General features: G+C 37.5%; 4 protein-coding genes across 7 annotated transcripts in view; 2 read left to right on the top strand and 2 right to left on the bottom strand.

Moving 5' to 3' along the window:
* Positions 1 to 103: 103 nt before the first annotated feature.
* Positions 104 to 14324, top strand: LOC106180296 (15-hydroxyprostaglandin dehydrogenase [NAD(+)]-like). Of its 2 annotated transcripts, none has more exons than XM_087016085.1 (8): positions 104 to 248; positions 9852 to 9954; positions 10675 to 10798; positions 11473 to 11579; positions 12018 to 12114; positions 12385 to 12461; positions 12966 to 13129; positions 13546 to 14324. In XM_087016085.1, the coding sequence occupies exons 1-8, from the start codon at positions 232 to 234 to the stop codon at positions 13661 to 13663; spliced, it is 807 nt and encodes a 268-aa protein (XP_086872211.1). In that variant the 5' UTR covers positions 104 to 231; the 3' UTR covers positions 13664 to 14324. The 2 variants fall into 2 exon arrangements, with proteins under 2 accessions (XP_086872211.1, XP_013419707.2); XM_013564253.2 differs by lacking the exon at positions 104 to 248 and adding an exon at positions 7895 to 8081.
* On the bottom strand, positions 1066 to 7126 carry LOC106180314 (indolethylamine N-methyltransferase). Of its 2 annotated transcripts, none has more exons than XM_087016086.1 (4): positions 6870 to 7126; positions 6361 to 6526; positions 2558 to 2768; positions 1066 to 1956 (listed from the first exon to the last, which is right to left on the bottom strand). In XM_087016086.1, the coding sequence occupies exons 1-4, from the start codon at positions 6909 to 6911 to the stop codon at positions 1518 to 1520; spliced, it is 858 nt and encodes a 285-aa protein (XP_086872212.1). In that variant the 5' UTR covers positions 6912 to 7126; the 3' UTR covers positions 1066 to 1517. The 2 variants fall into 2 exon arrangements, with proteins under 2 accessions (XP_086872212.1, XP_013419727.2); XM_013564273.2 differs by lacking the exons at positions 1066 to 1956; positions 2558 to 2768 and adding exons at positions 5050 to 5568; positions 5817 to 6027 and having other exon boundaries at positions 6870 to 7093.
* LOC106152782 (mitochondrial tRNA-specific 2-thiouridylase 1-like) lies at positions 14042 to 17655 on the bottom strand. The gene is made up of 7 exons (XM_013526516.3): positions 17476 to 17655; positions 17091 to 17256; positions 16474 to 16658; positions 16078 to 16250; positions 15723 to 15776; positions 15138 to 15305; positions 14042 to 14792 (listed from the first exon to the last, which is right to left on the bottom strand). The coding sequence occupies exons 1-7, from the start codon at positions 17558 to 17560 to the stop codon at positions 14418 to 14420; spliced, it is 1206 nt and encodes a 401-aa protein (XP_013381970.2). The 5' UTR covers positions 17561 to 17655; the 3' UTR covers positions 14042 to 14417.
* Positions 17656 to 17737: 82 nt separating this feature from the next.
* The window catches only part of LOC106178913 (phosphatidylinositol-3,5-bisphosphate 3-phosphatase MTMR14), a 17913-nt gene continuing 11496 nt past the window's right edge, over positions 17738 to 24154 (top strand). For both annotated transcript variants that reach the window (XM_087016082.1, XM_087016081.1), the window contains exons 1-2: positions 17738 to 17939; positions 19517 to 19573. In XM_087016082.1, coding sequence (XP_086872208.1) covers positions 17841 to 17939; positions 19517 to 19573 — 156 coding nt within the window. In that variant the 5' untranslated portion in view covers positions 17738 to 17840. The remainder of the gene's footprint in view (positions 17940 to 19516; positions 19574 to 24154) is intronic.

Below are 24154 nucleotides of genomic sequence, written 5' to 3'. Positions count from 1 at the left end.
CAATCTGAGGCCTACTCACCAATTTGGCCTTCACGCTCAATACGGCTGACCTACTCACAGTGGGGGTGGTAAACCGGGTCACTCCTGGCCCAGTCCACCAGTGACCTGTCCAAGTGGACAGTAGGGTGGTCAGTCGTGACGTCACACCCTCAGGTCTGAAAGGCTGGCGCACACGATACAGACTCGGCTGAGCGACCAACAGTTTCAACGATCAGTTGTACGTCTTCACTGATGCAGGCTACTTACGTGTAAGTGGATCGCCTTGGTTATCTGTCTTCCTTTGTTTATTCTTTAAATACTGAATACATGGTTTAATCTTACTTACTCTCATTGCCAGCTAGCATTCAGTTCTGATACGGGCCATGTTCATATCCTGACATACGCTTCAGCGAACCCGTCAATTCATCAAAGCTTTCTGAATTTATGACGAAACGACAAGCGGTGTATGACGTCACAGTACTTGAACATCAGTCACTCAACGCTATTACTACAAGTACATACAAGTCAATAGAAACGTGGAGTGGACAGGGTGGCTTTAGAGGAGTTGGGAGGTCATCTTTGTTTTAAAACAATTCCTATTTTTGCTTAGGAGCATAATGCCCATTTTCTCTTAATATTTAATTCTTTATTTCCTACATCTTGAAGGTGCGTCTATTTCAACTTGATGGTCTACGTGTGTTTCGAACCTCATTATAAGTCTCTTTCTTGTTTGGTGGCTTGTTCTCCGACATTGGCTGTGTAATGCTATCTTTTGTCATATATCTTTTATCATATATGTTTTTTATCAATAAGAGCTTATCAAAATCGATCCCTGTTTGTGATAAACTGAGGTAAAGAATGGTGTACAGATTCGTTGTGATGGCTGGTGGCAGCATCTTGGATGAGCAAACATATTTTAGACACATGATATCCTTGAAACCATGTGTCAAGCTCTTAGTCCCCCTGTTGTTTTTGTCTCCCAAAGGCTCTAAACTCGTTTCCCATTCAAAAGTTACATGTATTTACTTATAATTCCAGATGTACATTTCCATAAAAGAGATGACATTTGCATTATTCACCCAATAATTGAAAGAAAAAATTATGCTTTATTCGATAATACGCTTCAAAATGTAAAGCGGAAAACATCAATTTTCCTGGCACCTCAGAAAACCCAAGCCTACTGGCAATATTGGCTTTTAGTTCAATGATAAGAGTTTCTTTTCCTGTTCTGCTTAAGCAACATAGAAAAAGTTTAAACTCTAGTTTTTACATAAGTTCAAGTGCATTTAACAAGTTGGTGAAGTCGTTCCGAAGGTGCATTAATTTGCTGTTAATATTCGTGCTCCTCAGCGAAATATCAGGCCTGCTGCAAATTTGCAGTGAATTTTCAGCAAATTTGCTGCAATGTTGCTGCAAACTACAATTCCTACTTGCAAATTTGCTGCAATATGGATGCAAATTGGCAGTAATAAATTTTTCTCGCAAACTCGTTGCGGGAAACTTTTGATGATAATGATGTAATATTGCTGCAAACCTTTTCATTTTGCTAAGGGATTTTTTACTGCAACGACAATGAAGCAGCCTTCGTAATCGGACTCGGAATCTGGATAACAATCTGGGCGCTTGATCTGGTACCAGGCCCTGATCTCCAAACCAGCTTCTGTCATCGCTTCTCTAAACTGGTTCTCTTGCATGGCCAGACCACCCCACCTCTTAGTCCCCACTTGATAGAAAGATTCATTGATGCCTCCATGCATTATGAAATAACCGCCTGACTTCAGTAATGAAGTCACATTTTTCATTGCCTGTCGATATGTACTCTCACTCAAACACGCATACTCCAGGCAGAAGCCGCTCGTTATGGTATCAAAGGGATCCGTTTCCAAAGGGCTCAATGGGTTTCGGTTGTTCACGTCGCAGAAATAGATGTCTTTTAATTTTCTTCGGAATTCATCTTGCAGTGAATCCCACCCGTCTCTGAAGTAATACAAACCAAAACCTTATTTCTTTACTTTTAAATACAGACACATAACAACGATAGGTGAACAAAATAAAACAGTGTATCGTTCTACTACAAAAGCGAGGTAAGTACATCGTAGTTTGGTTGTTTTAAAATTGGTTTTCCAATCTAATCTTATACCTTTTACTTCTTCAAACTTTTCCTTGGGTACTAGTTTTAAACAGAAATCAACACACACGCACACACACATATACACATTCATGAGGTAATGAAAATTGGTAAATCATGAAATGCCATGGAATGCTTTGACATGCCTACTGGCGAATCCCAAATTTTACTTTTCGACACACCTGCTAACACAAGAGAAAAGAAAAGTTAAGTCACCTGTCCTTAATTTTCTATGTGAAGTTTTTCTCTCATAACCACTTAACGAAGCTATTTAATGACGTTGACATATTTGCACAGACACACGTGACGTTCAAACATGTTTAAAGGGGTCCACCCAAGAAGTTCATTCTGCTGTCCCCTAAAGAACCAAATAACAAAACAAATCCTTTACACTTCTCTGCAAGGTAACTTCATGCATATGGTTTTGCGAGTCGAAAAAGATCTACATACTCGTTTCCCTCTAACTTTGCCACATAACGAAAGAAATATTCCCAGCTCCAAGCTTCACTCTCCTCTTTTTTCCACCATTTTTCCAGAGCATCCCTGTTAGCGGTGGAGAAATCTGAGAGATAAATTTCTTCAAAACATCTAGAAGCACTAATCAGGTTGACAAGAGAAGGTCCAGTGCCAACGTCCAAGAGTCTCTGCCCCTTGATGTTTCCTGAAATTGTAAAAAAAAAAAAAGATCTAATTTACGCGAGTTTGAGTGAGTGTGAGCAAGTCACCCTTTCTCACTGGACAATACGCCCAAAATTTCAGATAGGAACAGTTATAAAGGAATTTTTTCGGAGGAGGGGGGGGGGGTCGGAACGACAGGTTAATTTGGCTAACCTCTTGGTATGTTGACTTTATTTTGGTTGTAAGAGAAATAAGTAGAAGTGCTTTATGTACATAACTGTAAATCCACGCTCGCTTTACATTTAACTCCAGGTCAAGATTAAAAAAAAAAAGGGGGGAACAATATTATACAGGGCCCTTCACACGTTTTTAGTGAATTTAATGATTGCCCTTTCCACAGTTTATCTAATGCTTATTTTTACGAGAAGTGTTAAGTTACTGGTACCTGTACTGTAGATTTTGTGTAAGTAGTCTATAATTTCGGTAATGTCCGTGGCTGTCTTCCCTCCCTCGATGACGTCACGATAGAGGCTATTGAGGTACACTTCTGGCTGAAACAACTTATCATAATCTGCCCCCGAGTGAAATTTCTTCACGGGATGGTCTTTTTCATATGCCTTTAAAATAATGATTATAATAAACTTGTAGTTATTATCCGTCCAACGTCTCGGCGACACAATACACTTTATGTCACAATGTGTGATGGTTTCTGTACTTACATGTTATAAAAGTTTTCTGCACATTATGGAACATTTTCCGAAGTTGTTGTGTCGTTACAAATCTTTTTTACTCCCACCATAATTAGATTTACGTTTATTATGTATTTACGTTTATTTTAACTTACGCGCAAATATGTAATGAGGAAATTGTAGTTTGACAAGCATATAGACATTACTTAACATAACACTTTACTTCGAAAAAGTCGTATTATTTATATAAATATGCGTAAAAGTATATCTAAATTACAGAAGAGTTTCTCTTCAGTGATCTCTTTAATGACAATTCTGTAGAGAACGGAACTTACCGAATTTGTTTCTCCCAAACGCACACCCCTGCGTCCCTCCATCACAGTGATCTGATCACTTTCTTCCAAATACAGGGCGACGTTGGAAGGGTATCATGTGATTTTACGATTGTATAATTGACATCCAATTCCACAAAAAAGGGGTAAAATTTTTAAGCAAAAAAGATATTTACACCGTGTACTATAATAATAATAATAATAATAATAATAATAATAATAATAGTAATAATAACAGTGTTTTATACTTAAAAAACATAAATTTGGCTTTGACAGCCGAAGATAAATATAGAGTGTCATATACGCGTAAACATAGGTCACGGTTTGGTATTAACACTGCGACATTCATAACAAAAAAAAAAAAAGAAAGAAAAAGAAAAGCACTTATTTTCAGTGATTTGAGGGCTCGATAAGCCTGCATTCTTCAATGAGAAAACTAAATTTCTACTATTTGTTAAAGGTAACGAAATGACCCTTGACGCTTAGGAGAAAAATTGTTTATTTTGTTGGAGAGCACATAAATTTGGTAGGTATTTGAAAACACTTAACTGAAGTAATAAGATTAACCCAAAGTAACGCATGAAGCCTATTGTTTATATGAGTATTCTCTATAATCTGTATAAGAATTGCCTATCGGAATTCCCCTTCAAGTGATGATCAATAATCAATCGATATATTCATCTCATCAATTCTCTAGTAATGTTTTATATACATGTATTTGTTAGAAAAAAAAAGCGCCGACAGCATCCCTGGTAGATTTGGGGGTTTTAACGATGTAGTGTTACACACCGAATGAAGACCATTTTGGTTGGAATGCATCTTTGTTGTGTTATCCCACATACTTGTCAACACAAAAATATAAATATAGCACCTCAGAATATTATAGATGAAATAATATTGCCTACCAAATCACTTTTTATGATGGCTTTTTCCAATTAAAATTAATGCCACATATTAGTTTCTATTTCAGAGAACTGCATAACTCATAATCTCATAATACAACCTATGAAATAAAGCTCAATTTTAGATTTTAAGAATGGCGCGCCGCCGAGGGGAAAATAAGCAGGTAATTTTAGGTTTTGCTCTATCAGCAAATGTTTTTAATAGTTTGTCACAATATCAAACATTTGGGCAAACCACACTGAAAATGTCTCTTCTTTTTAAATCAAGCTGATGATTATCTGAAATTACTTATAATAAATTCGATAGAGACGAGCCCAACAACACAAAAGTGAAAATTGTTATCAGATTTTTTACGATTCAACAACATCATCATCAACAACAACAACAATAATAATAATAATCTAGTTTCAATATCCATTTATTCATTCATATTTTAAAAGGGAATGCAGTTGAATGTTCATTAAACAGGTTAACAGCTTTTTTTTAAGGACCATTCTTCTTTCTCGCAACGACAATAAAGCAACCGACATAGTCGGACTCAATATCCAAAACATTCTCTTGGCGTTTAATAGGATGCCACGAAACAACTTCCAGATCTGCCTTTTGCAAAGCATCTCTGTATTGTTCCTCTTGCAGGGGCAGCGTTCGCCAGTTATTACCTCCAACCAGATAATAAGTTTCCTTCAACCCTGCCAGCATAATGAAATACCCCCTTGGTTTCAGAAGCGACGCAACGTTTTTCATTGCTTGCCGATACTCCCCCTCGTTCTGACACGCAGTCTCCAAGCAATAGCTGGTGGTGATTGTATCAAAAGGGGCCGTATCCACGGGACTTAACGGGTTGGCGTTGTTCACATCGCAGAAATATACGGCTTTTGTTTTATCTCGGAATTCATCTTGTAGCGAGTTCCAACTGTCTCTGAAAATGTGAACAAAAAACTGTTCACTTCTACAGTTTTATAAAGCATGCTGCCATTGCTTTAAACATGCATATAGTGATGCTAAATTAGTATTACTTGAATCTCATTTGGCTGTGACCGTACTTTAAAGATAAGGCGAATGGCCTGTTGGTAGTGTCATTTCCTCAAACCAGACATAGATCACATTCTTCAAATCAGTTGCTGACATGATATCCAAGAAAGATCTCAGATATACAATTACACTCACTCGTTTCCCTCTAACTTCGCCACATGACGAAAGAAAGACTCCCAGCTCCAAGTTTCTCTTTCCTCTTTCTTCTGCCATTTTTTCAGAGCATTCCGGTTAGCGGTGGAGAAATCTGAGAGATAAATTTCTTCAAAGCATCTAGAAGCACTTATCAAGTTGACAAGAGAAGGTCCTGTTCCAATGTCCAGTAGTCTCTGTCCCTTGATGTTTCCTGGAGGGAAAACACACCGTGTATTATTTGAAAACTAACCACGATCTCTGTGTGCAGAAGTTTTAACTTAAAATTAAAATTATGTAATGTATTTATAAAGCATTTGCACTGGTTTAGTTATGAATTGGAATAAATTGGTCGAAGGGCGCATTTCATTGTAATTTAGAAAGTCGAAGTTTCCAAGAACTTTTTGCATTCTTAGTTTTCCAAATACACTATCTGGACATGATTTATATTACATTATTTGACATACTGTTGGCATTTGGTTGAGTTTGGCGGCAATGATTTGACATGAGCACTTGCTTCATAAGCGTCTGAAAGAAAACGACGTACCTGTGCTATATACTTCGTGAAGACGGTTCATGATTGCTGTGATCTCTGAGGATGATGACGTCACGAAGTCGCTATATTGATCGCTAAGATACACATCAGGCTCAAATAGTACATCATAATCTGCTCCCGAGTAAACTTTTTTCACGGGAATGTCTTCTTTATGTACCTTGGAGAGAATTGTTAATTTTGTAGCTTGTTTATAAATTTGGAATTACAAATGACTGAATAAGATTCGAACAGCTTCCACCGACTGAACGAATTTAACGAGGGACAAACCTGGGGTATTCCAAAAGCTGATAGGAGCAATGCGTTCGCCATATTTCTATCTATAAGGACGACAGTGAGTACAAAAGACACAGTGAGCATGTTTCTACTATCTATTTGGCGCACCTTATCTATTATACTGCGACAATCAGTCAATCTGCGTCAATCAGTCATTTATATCAAATCCCGTGCAATAGATATAGGCTTATTACACATTGTAGCCAAACACAAGGATCCGTACTTACTAAATGGGTTTGTTCCAAACACGTTTCTCCGTGTTCCTCCATCAAAATAAAGTTTATATTCTCACAATTTAAAAAAGTTTCCACACACGTATTTCACCGCACACCAATCAAAGGCCTACTCCTCAGTAAGAAGTGTACTGTCCTCTGTAGGGACGCAAACAGATGGTCATTTCTGGTTCAGTCCACCAGTAAACCGGTGGTCAAGCGTGACGACACACCCTAAGGCAGGCGCACACTAGGGAAAATCGGCTGAGCTACCAACAGCGCAATACTATGAACGGTTTGGTGACCGTTTCACAGATGGCCTCAGATTTCAGATTGAGAACTGATGAATGTTCGCAAAAGGACTCCAGTTGTTTTTGACAGTGCACTTTGATCACGGATAAAACAGATATATTACACTTGCATATGAAGCAACCGCCGTTGACAAAAAGTAGCCATTTGTTACTTTTTGGGAAGCATGCCTTTTGTTCTATGAACTGCCACTGACATTTCCAGTGTATTTTTATTTATTTATTTATTTATTTATTTATTTATTTATTTATTCGTCACGTTCATTGATTCGTTCATTCATTCATTCTTCCAAAAAGCCTAATATTTGTCCACCATTTATACATTTCGTTTTATTTTTTTCATTTACTTATACCAGTGCATCATCCGTATTGTTTTGTATAATTCATGCATATATTTCATTTTTTACGACAGGTGAAGACTTTGTCCCGCCATTACGTTAAGGAGACGCCTATTCACGTCCCCGTATAATAAATCTTCCAATCTAACACTTAACAAAGACTTTAGGGATGCGGGTAGCAAGCGTGCGATGAAAAATGAGCCAAAATTGTAAAAGTGACAGAGAAAGAGGGCCCTGGTCCCAGACATTCACTATTATTATTATTATTATTACCATATAATTATATTACATATTATTTGTGGACAATCACTATATAGTGGGGAACAGTCATTTCTCAGACGAGAGGAGTTGAATAGGATTACACTACCACGTTTACTCATTTCTAATTGGATATATCTTCTCCAGTTTAAACTAAGCCCCAACCGTGTACACTAGGATCATCGTCGTTATTATCATGCAAAACGTGTTTAGTGCGACTGGCGACCATTCGGCAGAATGAAGACTTCCTATCACGTATTGCTGGTTGTCGCCCCGATTATCTTTGCTTTATTATATGGCGTCCTGATATCTCAAAAATCTAGGTAAGACTGGAGTCGGAGATTGCGAGGTGGTTTGGATGCGTGGGGGGGTGGGGTGGGGCTGGGGCACGTGTTAATTGCACTGTGTGTGTTCTATGATCAGTTTTCAGCATATGGTACCTCGGTAAGTGAATGCACATATTCACACGTGTGTTATAATTCATAGACATTAATTAATATCTCAGTATTAGGGATATTCCATTTGCTTTAATGAGTTTCTAAAACCTTCCATAATCCCATATATATAGGGAGGTTTCACGGAGAGGTAGATTTAAATATACAATTTTACCTCCCAACCTACATCTGCACATTCACTCTCCTCACCAAAGCAACGATCAGCTGTAGGTTGTGCACTTCATCTCTCTAATTCTTTATAAAGTGATATTGTGGGGTGCAATTGAGGCCCATACAAATAAGCACAGCATCCCCAACCCCGATGTATATGTACATAATAATATATGTAGTGTTGACATTTTACGCATTTGAAAATAGGTTGCTTAGTTTAGACTGGAACATCCTTCATATAAAGTGTGTCACACGGACGCCAGGTAAGGTGTTTATATTATATGGGAAGTAGGTGAAACGTTGCGCTCAGTTAATTTAGTATGCTCTCTATGCTTGAGGTCTGTGATGACGTAGCTCTACTGAAAAAAAAAATCGTCACCCAACACAATTATGTACAGCTAGTGAATAGCCAGCGTAAAATATCTGTGAACTTTTAGTGAAAAAGTTCTCTAATTGGCCGTAGTGGACGGTATATAATATAAAATACAGCTATCAACACATTTAGATATGTTTTTATCTTTATTCTTTGTGACGATAGTTCAACAAAAGAAAACGTTTGAAAATGCACTTTTTTTGCTACTTGTGTTATAGTTAAGGACTGGGAGTCGTTCCTCCTTTCCGCTATGTGAACAGCCATTGTTAAAGCTCTCCTTAAGGCTTCGTATTCATCATCACCTGAGCGTAAATGCACGTACTCTTAACAGATGGGAATGAACGAAAATTATGGGACCGTGAAAGAGAGAGAGAGTCCATACTTGGCAATTATATGATGGCTGTATAATTCTAGAAATCTCCATTCAGGACGTCATCTTTTACCCCATATAAGAACCCAGGCCTACCCAACTACCAGACTCGGCACCTAAGGATCCTGAATTAACCGGTATATCGGACCATACTACCCGTTTTCAAGGTGTGTGTCAGATCGCATTTCGGAGTATCAGCCAGAACACCGACAGGATGAGCCCTGGCATGCTCGGCTGTCACTTTGATTGGATAGTAAACGATTGTCGTAAAATCGCTATATGATTTTAGAACCGGGCGCATAAATTTGAAAGCCACCTAGATGAACCTAAGACTGCCACATTAATCTAATACAATGCAAAAAAGCCCTATCAAAAGTGGTTAAAACATTCAAACCGAATGTCGTAAAGTCCCCATATACCCCCCATAGAGACAATAAAATAGAGTACTCTAAAGTAAGAGTACAGTTTCAGGTTGTTCAGCCGAGCGTGGATGAGCCCGTAGTCGTGCTACAAAATTTATTCTGGGGTATGATTCTCCGAAATGCGATCTGACACACACCTTGAAAACGGGTAGCGTGGTCCGATATACCGGTTAATTCAGGATCCTTAGGTGCCGAGTCTGGTAGTTGGGTAGGCCTGGAACCGTTTATTTGATAAATATCGTTGCGCATCATTTATGTTAGATACAAATAATTGTCTGTTTATTGATGCATTAATTTCAAGGTTTTAATGTGTTATATTGCAGCAAAGATACCGGCCTTATTCATGGTAAGGTAGCGTTTGTCACAGGTGGTACACAGGGTATAGGGCACGCCATAGCGGACGCGCTGCTGAAAAAGGGCGCAAAGGTAAGGGGCCCTCCGCGTCTCCCGAATTGTGCCATTCCGATCTCCTTGCCTAGACGAAATTTTTAAAGGGATAATAACTCTTCATTTTGGCCAAAAATGAATTTTCCTGGAGTAAACAACAATTTTCCCATACTTACATATGATTAATGAATCCATTTTTACATTCAAAGTTAGTCCCTGTTTTTTTTCTAAAAAGTATGCTTTTTTGTTATAATCTCTTAAGAGATTATAACAGAGTATAGCCATCAATGGAGGTCACGTGGTCTAAAGACAAGCACAGGTATCAGAATAATAGCTATAACTGCCGTTTTTGTGGTACAACAGAATATATTATATTTCTACGAGTTGTTCACAATGTTTTATTGTGAAATATAGATCTCATACGAAGAGTTATTATCCCTTTAAATACTGTTACGGAGCACCGTAAGTGCACTGTAGAGTAGTCATCGTCATTACTGTTAAACACGGGATGTAAGAGTAACAAAGATGCAGCTCGGAAAAAAAAGTTAGAAAAAAAAATAAATATCCTCCCATCAGAATGTTTTATAATTTTTATTTCATATTCTGTTTTATTTTTATTATTCATCTTCACACAAACTCTCCGCGTGCGTGAGCACACTGCCCTCGGCTCACGCGTACCAGTAGAAACAAACAAAATGTCAAGTTCCTTGATATCTAACTTCTTGCTTTTATTATTCTTAATATTCTGTTTCATCATAGGTTGTAATAGCGGCACGAGATTCTGATCGAGGAAAAGAAGTCGAAGTAGATTTTGCGAAATTGTACGGCGAAGAAAATGTATTATTTACAAAATGCGACGTAACTCTGACAGATAGCGTTGAAAGTGAGTAAAAGGGAAACAATTTTCCTTTGTCGTCATGGTAATAAATATACGGGTGCGGTCACAATGAATCTATCGTACGAGCCACTGCGCACTAACTCCACGGGGACTCCTGCTGAATGCAACCGGATCAGCAGACTAACACGCCCCCGCTTGTTTCCGTCGTACTCGTATAAACGCAAGCTTTTTCTGTATTCTGCTCGACTCCAGGAGGAGGCGTAAGTGCGCACTAGCTGGTGCCATAGGGACCGTTCACATGGAAAGTCTATTTTCTAAAAATCTATTTTCTATTCGCGGTATCTTGTGATCACGGCTCGCGCTGCCAGTAATTACGCCGCGGGATATTCAGGGCACAGACCGTGATCACAAGATACCGCAAATAGAAAATGGATTTTTAGAAAATAGACTTTCCATGTGAACGGTCCCATAGATTCATTGTGAACGCACCCTATAAGTAAATATCATAAAATATTTAAATGATATAGTGATTTATCAACGTGCTGGATTCTTATAGTATGGTTTTATCTCACTTAGTCTCTGTATATGAACAGCAAAGGGGAGATTGATTGCGATGTCACTATTCGAAATTTAGAAGAAAAAAAAAGCAAAAATACGCAGAAATACAGTAAATCAAAATTTTGTGTTTTATCTTCAAGTTTTTAACTGTTTCTGTTTAGATGCAATTAAAAATACGGTGGACAGGTATGGCCGTATTGACATTGTTGGTAACAATGTTGGGATTCTCAATGAGAAAGATTACGAATACTGCATCAACGTCAACCTGGTGAGTATTTGTTGTAACGGTCAATTGGTTGATTCGCGAGACCAAAAGGTTAGTTGGGTAATATTTTACAGCATAAATTGAAAGAGATAAATTGACAAGTGAAGTTCTACATATTGAGAATATAAACACTAATCTGCATCTGAGAAGCTTTTCCCGTTACATATCTCGTCAAATGCCTCACTTCATTTGTTGAAAGAAGTTAGCCAGTTTCCAAAAGATAGCAGATAGCAAATCTTAAAGGTACTCAAAGATACGTTTTGACGTCAGTCTGTCATCTTTTTACATGACGTCACACACCAAGTGACGTCACACATTCCTAGTGACGTCAGTACGATCTGAAAAAGATGTCGGATTGTCATGTGCGCGTATATCTGACTAACTCAAAAATTCAATAGTTTGTGCAAAAAGAAAATTTGCAAAATGTTTCACTTTGTTCAGTTGGGCATCATACGAGTCGCCAATACGGCCATGAAATACATGAGGAAAGACAGAGGAGGAAACGGAGGAGTTATTATAAACTCAGCTTCCATGGCAGGTAATCATAGTAAACATAGTAAACATGAAATATTGGTTACTAGAAGCCTAAATTAATTATACTTGGGTATTGACCCAAGTACGACGAAGCGGTGCGTCCATTTGATGTTTGCGTTAAAAATCAATTCCGACCATTTGATTGATATTTAATGTTCCTCCGTTAGGAAGATATCACGGAAAATGCGTTTAAGGCACTTACTGGTAAACTAAATGCTTACCCGGCACACTGACTACTTGGAATATTAAGAAACAATTTTACCTTTCTATGCAGGCTTGGATCCCAATGACAACAGTCCCGTCTACAGTGCTTCTAAAGCTGGCATCGTAGGATTCACCAGAGCATGGGGGGTTAGTACAGATATGCCGTATTTTACAGTCTATGAGGGCTCATTCAGAGCAAGTCGATCCGCTGACTAACAGATCTGCGGATCAAATATGGCGCCACCCACTTGAAAGCGTGCCAAGATTAATTGCTCTGCCCTTGCTGGGACGGTGTGTGTGTGTGGGAGACATTGTCAAGTGCTCGCCATATTTGATACGCGGACCAGTTATTCCGCAGATCAACTTTTTGTGAATGCTTTCTGTTTTGTTACAGTGTGTTGAACTGTGGTTAGGTGCAGGGTAATTGACTAGTCGATTGGATTGTTCCCGAGTTAATTAATAAATACATTGGTAACAAGCACAATTAATAAAGAGATAAATAAATAATTTTGTAAATAAATAAACTGATTTAGTGTAAAAGAGAATTCACCATGAAATATGTCATAATTCACCGTTAATATAAACACACCTCTCGCTATTCGAGATGTTCAAACAGCATTTTCCATATACCTGTATTTTTCCTATATCCAGTACAGTCTAGACTATGATGACCATCTGGTACGGATGAACTGTCTATGTCCAGACATGACGGACACGCCCTTCATCCGGTCACTCAACCTGGAAACATTGAGAGAGAAGGGCGTTCTTCAGCCAGAGCTCTTCGCCGAGGACCTGTCCCATATTAAGTCTATAAAGTGAGTGGAACTAAACTCGGTGAAACCATGGCATGCGATGAACGCTTTAATAGTTAGATCCTGATATTGGATTAATTTGGATTAATTTTTTTAACGGCTATACTGTATCTATATCAACGAGACTGAAATACTAGCAGCTTCAATAAACTTCCGTAAATATCGATTAAAAAGCGCTACTGATTTTTTAAAACACGTTTGAAATTCGATCGGTTTTCTCGCTTGACATTGTGTCAATCTGTTAATGAACAATGTTGACGCATAGACGCTTGAGAAACGGTGTTTTATCAATCTTATTATCTCAACGAGTCCGAAACATGTACCGTGATAAATAATAAATCTCTTTCACACAATCTCACCTTACGTTTTACACTATAATATAAATAAATAAATATAATTTACATTATAATTTATTTCAGCCCCGCCACTGTGGCCAATGCATTCATTGACCTGGTCGAGGACGAGAGCAAGAACGGGGCCGCGTTACTGGTGGAGTCAGATACTAAGGTCCGGTATGGGGAATTCATGGAATATTAACGCCAATGACGACTGCACCGCCGGCATTATTTAACACTGCCGCCCTACAATCAAAAGTTGTTTTCGAGGTGCAATACACAGTTCATGTTTTGTACAGTGTTACAAGAGGCAACATGGACGATTTTGACCGGCGTACGCCAAGTTTGGCAATACGCACAAATTCACGAGATCTAACTGTACTCTCCATCAGAGAAACGTTTGTTACTAATGAGTGTGCACCATGCAGTTGACCTTTCGCAATCACTAGATTATTCAGAGCAATTTTTTAAAGTTTTCACAAACGCCCTTCGAGTGTATAGGATAAATAAACCATCTAATGACAACTGCTCTTTTTTATTATCCCATTTAATCTTGGACCCATTATTCAGTACGTAATGGTTACGAGATTTAAAACAGTTTATTGTTAAATCAAATGTCATTACAATGCATTAGTGTAACTGGCACTGAAATGGGCCATAAGACTTTTTATTTTTCTTTTTTTTTTCAAATTTTGCAATCAAAGTAATTTCAGCCGCTGCCTGCAGGTTCTATTTGGTATGGATATTATACCTTGATATTTTTCTCATCCGTTTAATTTATAAACGCCACATGATGAAATACCAGACAGACCCTGATAGAGAGAAAGAAAAACCTTCTATCTTGCATCCATATTTTTTAAATATTAAATAAATTGATCTATAAAAAAAGTCTGACAACCAACGTCTCAGTTAAACAAAATTCCATATATAAAAATTTAAGATCGAAAATCAATGTGTCATACACGACTCTCCACAATTTCATGACTATCTGGGTCAAGGTCATTATCCTTTGGGTCATTGTCAAGGTCAAACATAGAAGGTCCAGTTGAAAGTATTTTGGCACTTCCTAGACATTCATCACCTAGATAGAACACTGCATACTGCCCTGGCGTTATAGCCCTGGCAGTGCGAGAACAGTGGACCTCAAGTTCCTCCAGTCCATTAAATGGCTTCCATAACGTACACCTCGTTAGTGAGTCCATTTTTTGGATTAAGTAGTCGCACTCTTGTTTATGCATGGCTTGTAAGAGTGCGGGCTCACTGTGTATCCAGTGGGGTGGCCCAGCTTTAAATAAATCAGTGTACAGGGCTGGGTGATCACTTCCTGGGGCCTGGAATGGGATTAATTATAATGATATACCCCAGTATATATGCTTATAGCAAGAGTGAGTTGGTTTGTACAATTAAAGAGATGCCACGCTACGATGTTAAATTTCTTGCTGATGTTTGAAACATTTTATTTTAGTTCAAGAACATAAAATAACTTCAAATGGTAATTTCTCGAAAGAAACTTATTTCTTTTTTTTTCTTTTTACAAAGTACTAATGATGGACTTTAAATGTGGTTTGATTAACAATAAATTTAAAGTACCACTTGCTCGGTGACCTCGAATTATATGAAAAATATTTTTTTAAAAACTGACCACTAAAAATGCTGTAAAATCAAACCGTACTGACCACTAATATCTGCTGTGTCTCTGGACAAATACTGGCCACATAATAGGCATGGGGCATCCCACCCAGGTGACACCTCTGGCCAACTGTCCAGAACTGGACACCTTTGTGACTGCCCACCACCTTCCCCGTCTCTATGTCTATGAACTCTCCTGGTCGGGGTTCTATATACTGGAATCATATAAATATTTAATTAATCTTTAAACAAATGTGATGGAAATAGTTTTTAAAATGTTTTTCCTGAATCTCATATGTGCTATCTGTCATGGGTGTAGGTTTGCATTCTTTCAAATTCCTCTCTCTTTATGACTTATGCTATATATCATAACTAATATCACTGAAAGTAGGGAAAAATTATAAATATTTAATAAAAATAAGAATAACAATTGGTACTAAGAGTAATTCTGAAGGGTTCATATGTTTGCACACCAGCTTTTAATTATTAAAAGTAACTTTACATGACCCTACATGTATACAAAACAAAGAGCATTTAATGAAGAAAAACAATTTTATTATGAAAAATATTATTAACTTGACATTTTGACTAATCCATTCCTTTGACTGCTTTATCTAAAAATTATTACTTACTTCTTCTAAAAATGACTGGAATTTTCTTTTTCCGATAAAACAAATACCCATGCTCTGGAAATGTGAATATAAGTGCATTTTAATCAGACAGCTTTTATAAGAACATTAACATAACTAGATCAAATTGAAAGACACGCCAATGGTTATCTGTAATACAGGAAACTGAAAACTTAGAAAAATACCAATTCTTTAGAATATAAACAATGCGTAAAGACTAAACACACAGTAAATTTTCTTTAAATGAATAATATTTAAAAATATTCACTCAAAATCTCAATACTTAGTTTCAAAATATCTAAATTATTTCTACTTTTCTTCAGTAAAAACTTAAAAAACTGCTTTAAAGATCACCAACCTCTTTCTTCTGTGCCAGTTTCTCCATGCCAGCACTAACAGCCATCTGTTTGACCTGTGTCTTCAGGAGTCCGCCAAGAGGAAACATGGTCCTCTGCAGGGACTTCTGGGATATCTGCGACAAGAACAATGTCTGATCTTTAAGAGTGTCTGCTGCTTTGAGTAGTTTGACCCCTGCAATAAAAAAATTCTATCATGCAGCATAGGTGATATGATGTCATATAAGAGTGTGTGTGTGTGTGTGTGCGTGCGTGCGTGTGTGTGTGTTACACTTGATGATTTATACATATATAAACAGTTTTAGATTTATAACTTTTATCAGCGTCAGCCATCTTAAACTGAAAAATTGACAAAATGTCAAGTCTCACTTCGAAAAAAAAACAACAAAAAAACTGACCTTTGCTAGTGTCCAAGTTCTCTAGGTAAGGTCCAGCAGAGGACTGGGCGTAATGACCCGTGGCCACTGCATCAGCCCCAAGCTCATCTCGGACATAATTGAAGAATTTGTTAAACTTTATGTGCTTGTTACATAAAACATCTGGGTTTGGTGTCAGGCCATTTTCATATTCTTCTATAAGTTCACTGTCAATGAAAATAACACGATTCAGCTAGTTTACTGTCTAATATAAAACTTGTAACTTAAAATATACTAAAAATTAAAAGCTAAATATTGCTAAACACTTGTATTCACATGTATCTACATCTAATAGGAATATAATTTCCCATTTTTATTACTATCATGTTTGGGAAATGTCTAAGTACAATATGGATAATTCTAAATTTAAGCAAAAAAAAAAAAAAAATAAATAAATAAAAATAAAAATAACGTTTGGAAATGACAGGCAAATATTTCACATTTTCCTTAGCTAAATTTTGATTAGCATCGGGCCATGATTACCTATTAAATTCTGATGACCCCAGCTTGCTTCAGTTATAAGAACATGTTAATAGTACATCACCCCACATGCCAAATAATAATAACAATAATTATAATATTAATAATAATCCACCCACCAGAACACATTATGCCAGTAGTCCTTCTCAAAGTTGACCTCAAAAAAAGGGATGTCCAGGTGACTGCAGGCATACTGGGCATACTCCCTGTCTTCATCAGCTGAGCAGAAACCAGTCTCATCTCTCCCATCCCAGTTCTTCATAAATACACCTAGAACCTCATAACCTAGAAAATACAAAAGCGAAACAATGCACAACAGATATGTTGCATTAAAATCATATACTTTCGTCAATCATTCAACGTAAATGTACAAAGTTGAAGACACTGCATTTAACCTAAACATGAAGACGAGTAGCACCTGTGTACAAATATGTAGTACTTTGCTTAATAAACCGACATGCACTAGCCGACTCAATGTTTAACGTCGTAGTAGTTCAATCTAACCTTTCTGTTTCAACAGCAAGGCAGACACTGCACTGTCCACTCCTCCTGACATGCCACAGGCAACTCTTCGTATTAATGTGCTCATGGTTTTATGTAAATCCAGGCTTACTACAGAACACACGTTGTTGCCATCTTATTTTGACCTTGAACCCGACACTGATTGACCTAGATTTTATTTTACTAAAATTTATTACACTTGTTTTCATTGGACGTGGTTTCCCCTAAATCACCAATGAGAACTTCCAATGCATATGTCAAAACAAACGCATGCGCGGTAAGTGAAATATCATGTCAGACGGCGGAAGATGAGGAAGTGGAGGCGTCTTTAACGATTTGTAAGCGCACAGACGATAAGGCCACTTAAAATGACTGAGCTAAGAGAAGAGGTCGGTTTTGACGACATTAAACGACTGATCGACCACATGTCGAAGAACGTTTATCGAGCAAAGGATAATGATCCAATGGTAGGGCTGTGATTGAGAAAAATACCCATGTTGTCGTTGATTGCTCAAAGAAACTGTAGCAGAGTTGTATTAAATAGGACAGGTGTTTCTTGTTTTTTGAAACAGATGTAATTTGTTTTACTGGTCCTGAAATGTTCTTGACACAGAAAAGAAACATATGGCTAAGTCGAAGTTGAATGACACAGTTTTAATTTCCACAAAATGAGGGTAAAGGTTATAAAATAGTACAGATACTAGTAAAGAGTTATTCTGGAACAGTTTCTGAACCTTTGCCAGCATCCATATGATACGGTGTAAGCCGGCTATTTAGACCTTATGACATAGGGGACGATGCTGAACATTTTATATGAGTATGGTTATATGAATTAAGTTTAGTATGTAAAGGCCAACACGACACAGGCAAGCATTTTTACATGCATGATTTTTATCTGAATTCTTTTATGAAATACAACACTTGTAGATGTAAAAAATGACTCAAAGTCTTTTTTCATAGTTTTTGAAAATTGATAATACTAATTTATTTACATATTAAGACTTTTGTATTGGTCATTTAATGCATAGGTTAGTACATGATATACCAGTATATATAACACTTAGTGCTGCACTCAATGGGCTAGACCGTATCTTACTCTGAAAGTTGAAGATTGGTTATTTTCCCTTGGAATTTTACAGCAAGATTACTTGATCTTGAATTTATTTTTGGAAACACATATAAAAATATTCTCTAATTACATTTTTGTGCTAAAAATACTTATAGATATTGATTTTTATTTCTTGAAATTTACGGATGCATGGTAATCTCAGCAGGACTTGATATTCAGTGTCTGCATTAGAGGCACTTTAGATATAATGGAATGGAATAGAATAGTGTGTAGTATATTATTGAAATATTAATGTACAAAGCTATGTATGGGTCAGAGATAAGATTGATATGTAATAGCTGTCATAATAGTTTGTGATACTATAGATAAGTGATAAATGTTCATTTTTCTATATTTGTAGGCTGCTGGTTAAACTAACAAAAATGAGTTCAGAGTGTTTGAGCTGCATTGTGTGTGTGTGTGTGCGTGTGTAAACACACGCGTGTAGATGATTGTTATTATATGATTTATATCTGTTTATGGCACATTGCCGTAGTAGGAAGAGGTGACAGTGAATACCAATACTGCCATTTTTTATTACCGGTCATCCATGTTCATGCTGGTATATTTCAAGTATTACTAGCCTGAAAAAGCATGTCTGAAAAACTAGAAGTCCTATTGCTATTTTTTTATTCTTAATAAGGACAGTTTGATCTTTTTTAATTAAAAAGGAACCCGCACAATTCCTCATGAAAATTAGGATACCTACAAGTTCTTAATTTAGTTGATGCATTTATTTATTTCTAACACACCAAAGGGATGTCATACTCAAGCATAGTATATACTATTTTACTTGCCAGGGGGGAAATGACTGGCCTGGAGCTTACTGGTATGGTATGTTCAAGACTGTAATTCAGCATTTGATACACAAGACATCATAGCCTTGTGGTGATTTATGATGCCATACACATTGTGTTATAAATCTTGTCTTTTCAGAACAATAATGCACTGGATAAATGTTTGCAGCTCTTTGGAAGAGACTACAAATTCTCCGTAAGTAATGGTGTCATGATTTTCGGTCTGTCTTTCCCTTTCTTTAAATGGATTTAGAGTGTTTATTTTGTTATAATTATTATAATTGAAAGTAAAGCAAAAACTATGAAAGGAAATAACAAGTAATCAGGTGATAAACAACATGCATCTTTGTTACTTTCATTTTTGAAATTAAGAAAGAATCAGCATGACCTGGCTGCTTTCAACTTTGCTAAACTGTTAAAACAGCCTGACTCCTAATTTAAAGATCAATATTGACGTAGCAACAGTATTTAAACAATATGACACATGCTGGGATAAGTGTTGTCTAGGAATCTTCAATTTACTAAATTTCTTTCTTTCTTTTTTTTTTTTTTCTTTTTTTTTTTTTGGGGGGGGGGGGTAAACTCTATTAATCTGTCATCATGTATAGCTATTCATTGTTTTTTTCTACTAATTGCATTTATTTGCCTTTGGTGACACTCATAGTGTTGCGGGTGTCAGTCCAATTTTATTCAATTGTCAACGATATATAACATCAACTGGTAACAAATGGTACTGTTTATTGTCTAACATCAACTTATGTCAACTTACATCAACTTTCATCAACTTTCAACTGGAAACAACTGGTAACAACTTTCATCTGAATCAACGTGAAACTCGTTGCGAGAATCTGACTTGTCTAACAAACACGTGCCGGCAAAAACTAAATACAATCAACACCGATTATACAATTATGTTCAAGACACTACTATGTCTAAAAATAGCTACTTGTCAGTTACATGGCTCCCTTAAATTGTGAATCCCACAATTTACTTAAACTATCATTAAATATCAAAACTCTGACATAAATCCAAAACTTAACATCCATTACCATACTACATACATACATATATCAAAACAATTTTGTCAATTTAACTTTACCTTAATTACCTTCTTTAATAAACAATTTTAAAACTCAATAACCAATATCGTATGTATATAAGCATTATGCATCAAAGTTTATGAGCAATTTCTGAACATAACATAAACCAACATTGTAAGCATATCTATCTCTCTCACACATATGTCAACCTGCCATTCACATGAAAACAAAACCTTTCCTTTTAAACAAAATGTGAAAATAGTCTTAATTTTAAAGATTCTATACATTTAACAGTCCATAACACTGAAATTAATCCAGTCCAGTGTTTATACAATGCGCCAGTCTAAACATAAAAAGTTCACTCAAGTCAACTGATGGCTCCTTGACGGGGATTCCCCTTAAAATTACAGTTACACACTATAATGATTGTTCAGTTATTGCGCTTCCTCTAACAAGCACAGTTTATGTATTGGTCGCATCAATATAGAATTCCTAGTCTTAATCTGAACTGTGCGAACAAGTCCATCCTTTCCTGGGTAAGTATTTATCACTCTAGCAATTGGCCACACATTTCTAGGAACATCTTCATCAATCACTAACACAATATCACCAATATTCAAATTTCGCTTTGGCTCCAACCACTTTTGACGACTTTGCAAGGTAGGTAAGTATTCTTTTATCCACCTGCACCAGAAAATGTTTGCCAAATACTGAACCTGCCTCCATCTGCGTTTGCTATATGTGTCTGTCTTGTCAAAATCACCTGGTGGGAGCACAGACCCAGAACGTAACAATAACAAGTGGTTTGGGGTCAACGCTTCCAAATCATTGGGATCACTGGACACCGGTGTCAACGGACGTCCATTCACAATTGCTTCCACAATACACATTAAAGTGACAAGATTCTCATCATCTAAAACCTGTTCTGTCACAACACCTCTTAATACTTTTCTAACAGTTCTGATGGATCTTTCCCATACACCACCCATATGTGAAGCACTAGGTGGGTTAAAATGCCAATCTATGTGGTTCTGGTGTAAATAATCATGTATCTTACTCTGATTCCATTCTGTGACAGCTGCCTTCAATTCACGCTCTGCACCAACAAAGTTAGTTCCATTGTCTGAAAATATTTTCTTGGGTTTTCCACGTCTACTGATGAAACGCTGCAGGGCATTAATAAATGATGAAGTATCTAGTGATTGCGCTATTTCAATATGCACTGCTCTTGATGCTAAACATGAAAATAAACACCCATACCTCTTAACCTCTGACCTTCCACGTTTAATCAAAAATGGACCAAAATAGTCCACACCCACATAAGTAAAACATGGTTCATTGGGTGTAACTCTAGCTGTTGGCAAATCAGCCATTCTTTGCTGACATGGTAATGCATTGTTTCGCTTACATTTGACACACTTGCTGATCACTCTGCGAATGGATTTCCTCGCTCCTATAATCCAATACTTCTGTCTCAATTCAGAAAGCACATATTCCCGTCCACTATGTCCTAAGGCTTTGTGTTGCTCGTCAATAATCAAATCTACAACATGGTGCTGTGGTAAAATCACTGGATTTTTTATCCCTTCTGAAATAGCTGAATTGTTCAATCTACCACCAACTACTAACACACCTGAAGAATGCATCACTGGTGCAAGCTTAAACAACTTACTTGCACGTTTAACACCACTCTGACTGTTCGCAGCTCGATTAATTTCTGAGAGCTCTTTCCCAAAGTGTTGCCCTTGGATATACTTCAAGATTTCTAACTCTGCCTTTTCTGTTTCTTCCACTGAAAGTGGACCTGTGGGTACATTCACCTTTTCTCTTCTATGTCTTGCTATTAACCACTGTTTGAAGCGTAGTATCACAGCAACATCTTTCTTCAGCTTTTTCCATGAAGATCGGCGTTTTAGAATCTTATCTATCACTGATTCTTGTACTGACTCACTTCTTTGTGCTAGACATGTCTTGGGTCTCTTTAACTCTTTATCTTCATCTGACACTCCCTTAACATCTGGAGTTTCTGGCCAGTGGCACTCACTCTGCTTAAGAAATTCTGGTCCTTCAATCCATCTGACACTGTTAACCATTTCATGGGCAGTGAGTCCCCTTGTGCAATCGTCAGCTGGGTTCCTCTTTGAATCGATGTAGTGCCACTGTGACGGAATTGAACCTTCTCTGATGACAGAGACTCTGTTTTCAACGTATGTTTGAAATCGTTTATCTTCACTTTGAATGTAACTCAAAGTACACGTGCTGTCTGTCCAAAATATTGAACTGTCCACAGGAAAAGTGAGTTCCTGTCGTATCATGTAATCTAATCTAACTGCCATAGTAGCTGCTGTAAGCTCGAGGCGCGGAATTGTAAGCTGCTTGATCGGTGCCAACCGAGCCTTTGACATCAACAATGAAGTATGTATCTGACCTGAGATGTCCTGTACACGGAGGTAACTTACAACACCATATGCCATGGTAGACGCATCAGAAAAATGGTGTAACTGAATGCTGGCAATATTCTCAGGCTGTACTGGCTGTACACATCTTGGTACTTTCATTTCTTTCATCTTGGGCAAGCTGTTCTTCCAACCTGACCACTCTACCTGGGTTTTATAAGGCACAGCTTCATCCCAACCTATCTTATCACGTGTTAAATCTTGTAACATCTTCTTCGCTCTGATAGTGAAGGGAGAAATAAAGCCCAGGGGGTCATAAATAGAACTGATGACACTTAAAAGGCCTCTCTTGGTCAGTGGTTTCTTCTCAAGATCCATTTTATAGGTGAAGCTGTCCACTTCTATGTCCCAGCAAACACCAAGAGCACGCTCTGTCGGCAAGGCCTGTAAATTCAAATCAAGATTCTTAATAGGCTTGGCTTTGTCTATGTCTGGTATCTTGGATAACACCTGTCTGCTGTTGCTAATCCACTTCGTCAGGTGAAAACCTCCTGTTTGCAGCAGACTCTGTAATTGACTGACCATGGTGATTGCCTCTGTTTCACTCATTACTGACTTTAAACAGTCATCTACATAGAAATTCTGTAAAACAGTATTGACTACTTCTGTGTCGTAATGACCTTTGTTGTCTTCTGCTGTGCGTTGCAATGCAAAATTACAGCAACTGGGACTCCATCTGCCACCAAACAAATGTACTGTCATTCGATAAACTTTCTGTTCTCCTTCCAGATCTCCTTTAGGCCACCATAAAAAACGAAGAGAATCTCTCTGCACTTCTGGTACCTTCACTTGATGATACATGGCTTCTATGTCAGACATGATGGCTATGGGGTGCTGTCTAAAGCGTAACAATACGCCTAATAAAGAATTCACAATGTCTGGCCCCTGTAGAACTTGACTATTCAATGAGACACCCTGATGGCTAGCTTTACAGTCAAATACTACCCTTACTTTGTCTGGTTTTTTGAGGTTCACAACATTATGGTGGGGTAGGTACCATACCCTGCCGTCTTCTTTGTCAACTTCCTCAGGGCTGACTTGTTCTGCATAACCTTTGTCAATTAAGTCCTCCATGAATTCTGTGTACGCTTGATGTAAGTTGGGATCATGTGACAATCTTCGCTTTAAGCTGTCTAGGCGTTGCTCGGCCATCTGCTTGTTTGGCGGAAAATGAGGCTGCCTGTCTTTAAATGGTATCGGCAAACTGTAATGCTCGTCATGTTGAATCTTATCTTCCCATAAAGCGAGGACCCGCTTGTCTTCAATTGATAAACCCTTTTT

The sequence above is a fragment of the Lingula anatina genome, chromosome 6 (genome assembly GCF_051362555.1).
Source record: "Lingula anatina isolate TDL-2025a chromosome 6, LinAna3.0, whole genome shotgun sequence".
Classification (NCBI taxonomy): Eukaryota; Metazoa; Brachiopoda; class Lingulata; order Lingulida; family Lingulidae; genus Lingula; species Lingula anatina.
This window is presented reverse-complemented; position numbering and strand designations above follow the sequence as displayed.

Bases quoted from the DNA above. Each gene is read 5' to 3' on its own strand.
- LOC106180314 (XM_087016086.1), bottom strand. From the start codon at position 6,911: ATGGAGGAACACGGAGAAACGTGTTTGGAACAAACCCATTTA. The intron at 6,527-6,869 runs GTAAGTACGGAT...ATTCTCTCCAAG, and splicing joins GTTTGGAACAAACCCATTTA to GTACATAAAGAAGACATTCC. The intron at 2,769-6,360 runs GTACGTCGTTTT...TTACAATTTCAG, and splicing joins TCACGAAGTATATAGCACAG to GAAACATCAAGGGGCAGAGA.
- LOC106180296 (XM_013564253.2), top strand. From the start codon at position 7,996: ATGAAGACTTCCTATCACGTATTGCTGGTTGTCGCCCCGATTATCTTT. The intron at 12,462-12,965 runs GTTAGTACAGAT...TCCTATATCCAG, and splicing joins GATTCACCAGAGCATGGGGG to TACAGTCTAGACTATGATGA. The intron at 13,130-13,545 runs GTGAGTGGAACT...AATTTATTTCAG, and splicing joins TCCCATATTAAGTCTATAAA to CCCCGCCACTGTGGCCAATG.
- LOC106152782 (XM_013526516.3), bottom strand. From the start codon at position 17,560: ATGAGCACATTAATACGAAGAGTTGCCTGTGGCATGTCAGGAGGAGTG. The intron at 15,777-16,077 runs GTTGGTGATCTT...TCACATTTCCAG, and splicing joins AACTGGCACAGAAGAAAGAG to AGCATGGGTATTTGTTTTAT. The intron at 15,306-15,722 runs GTAAGTAATAAT...ATATGATTCCAG, and splicing joins TCCAGTCATTTTTAGAAGAA to TATATAGAACCCCGACCAGG.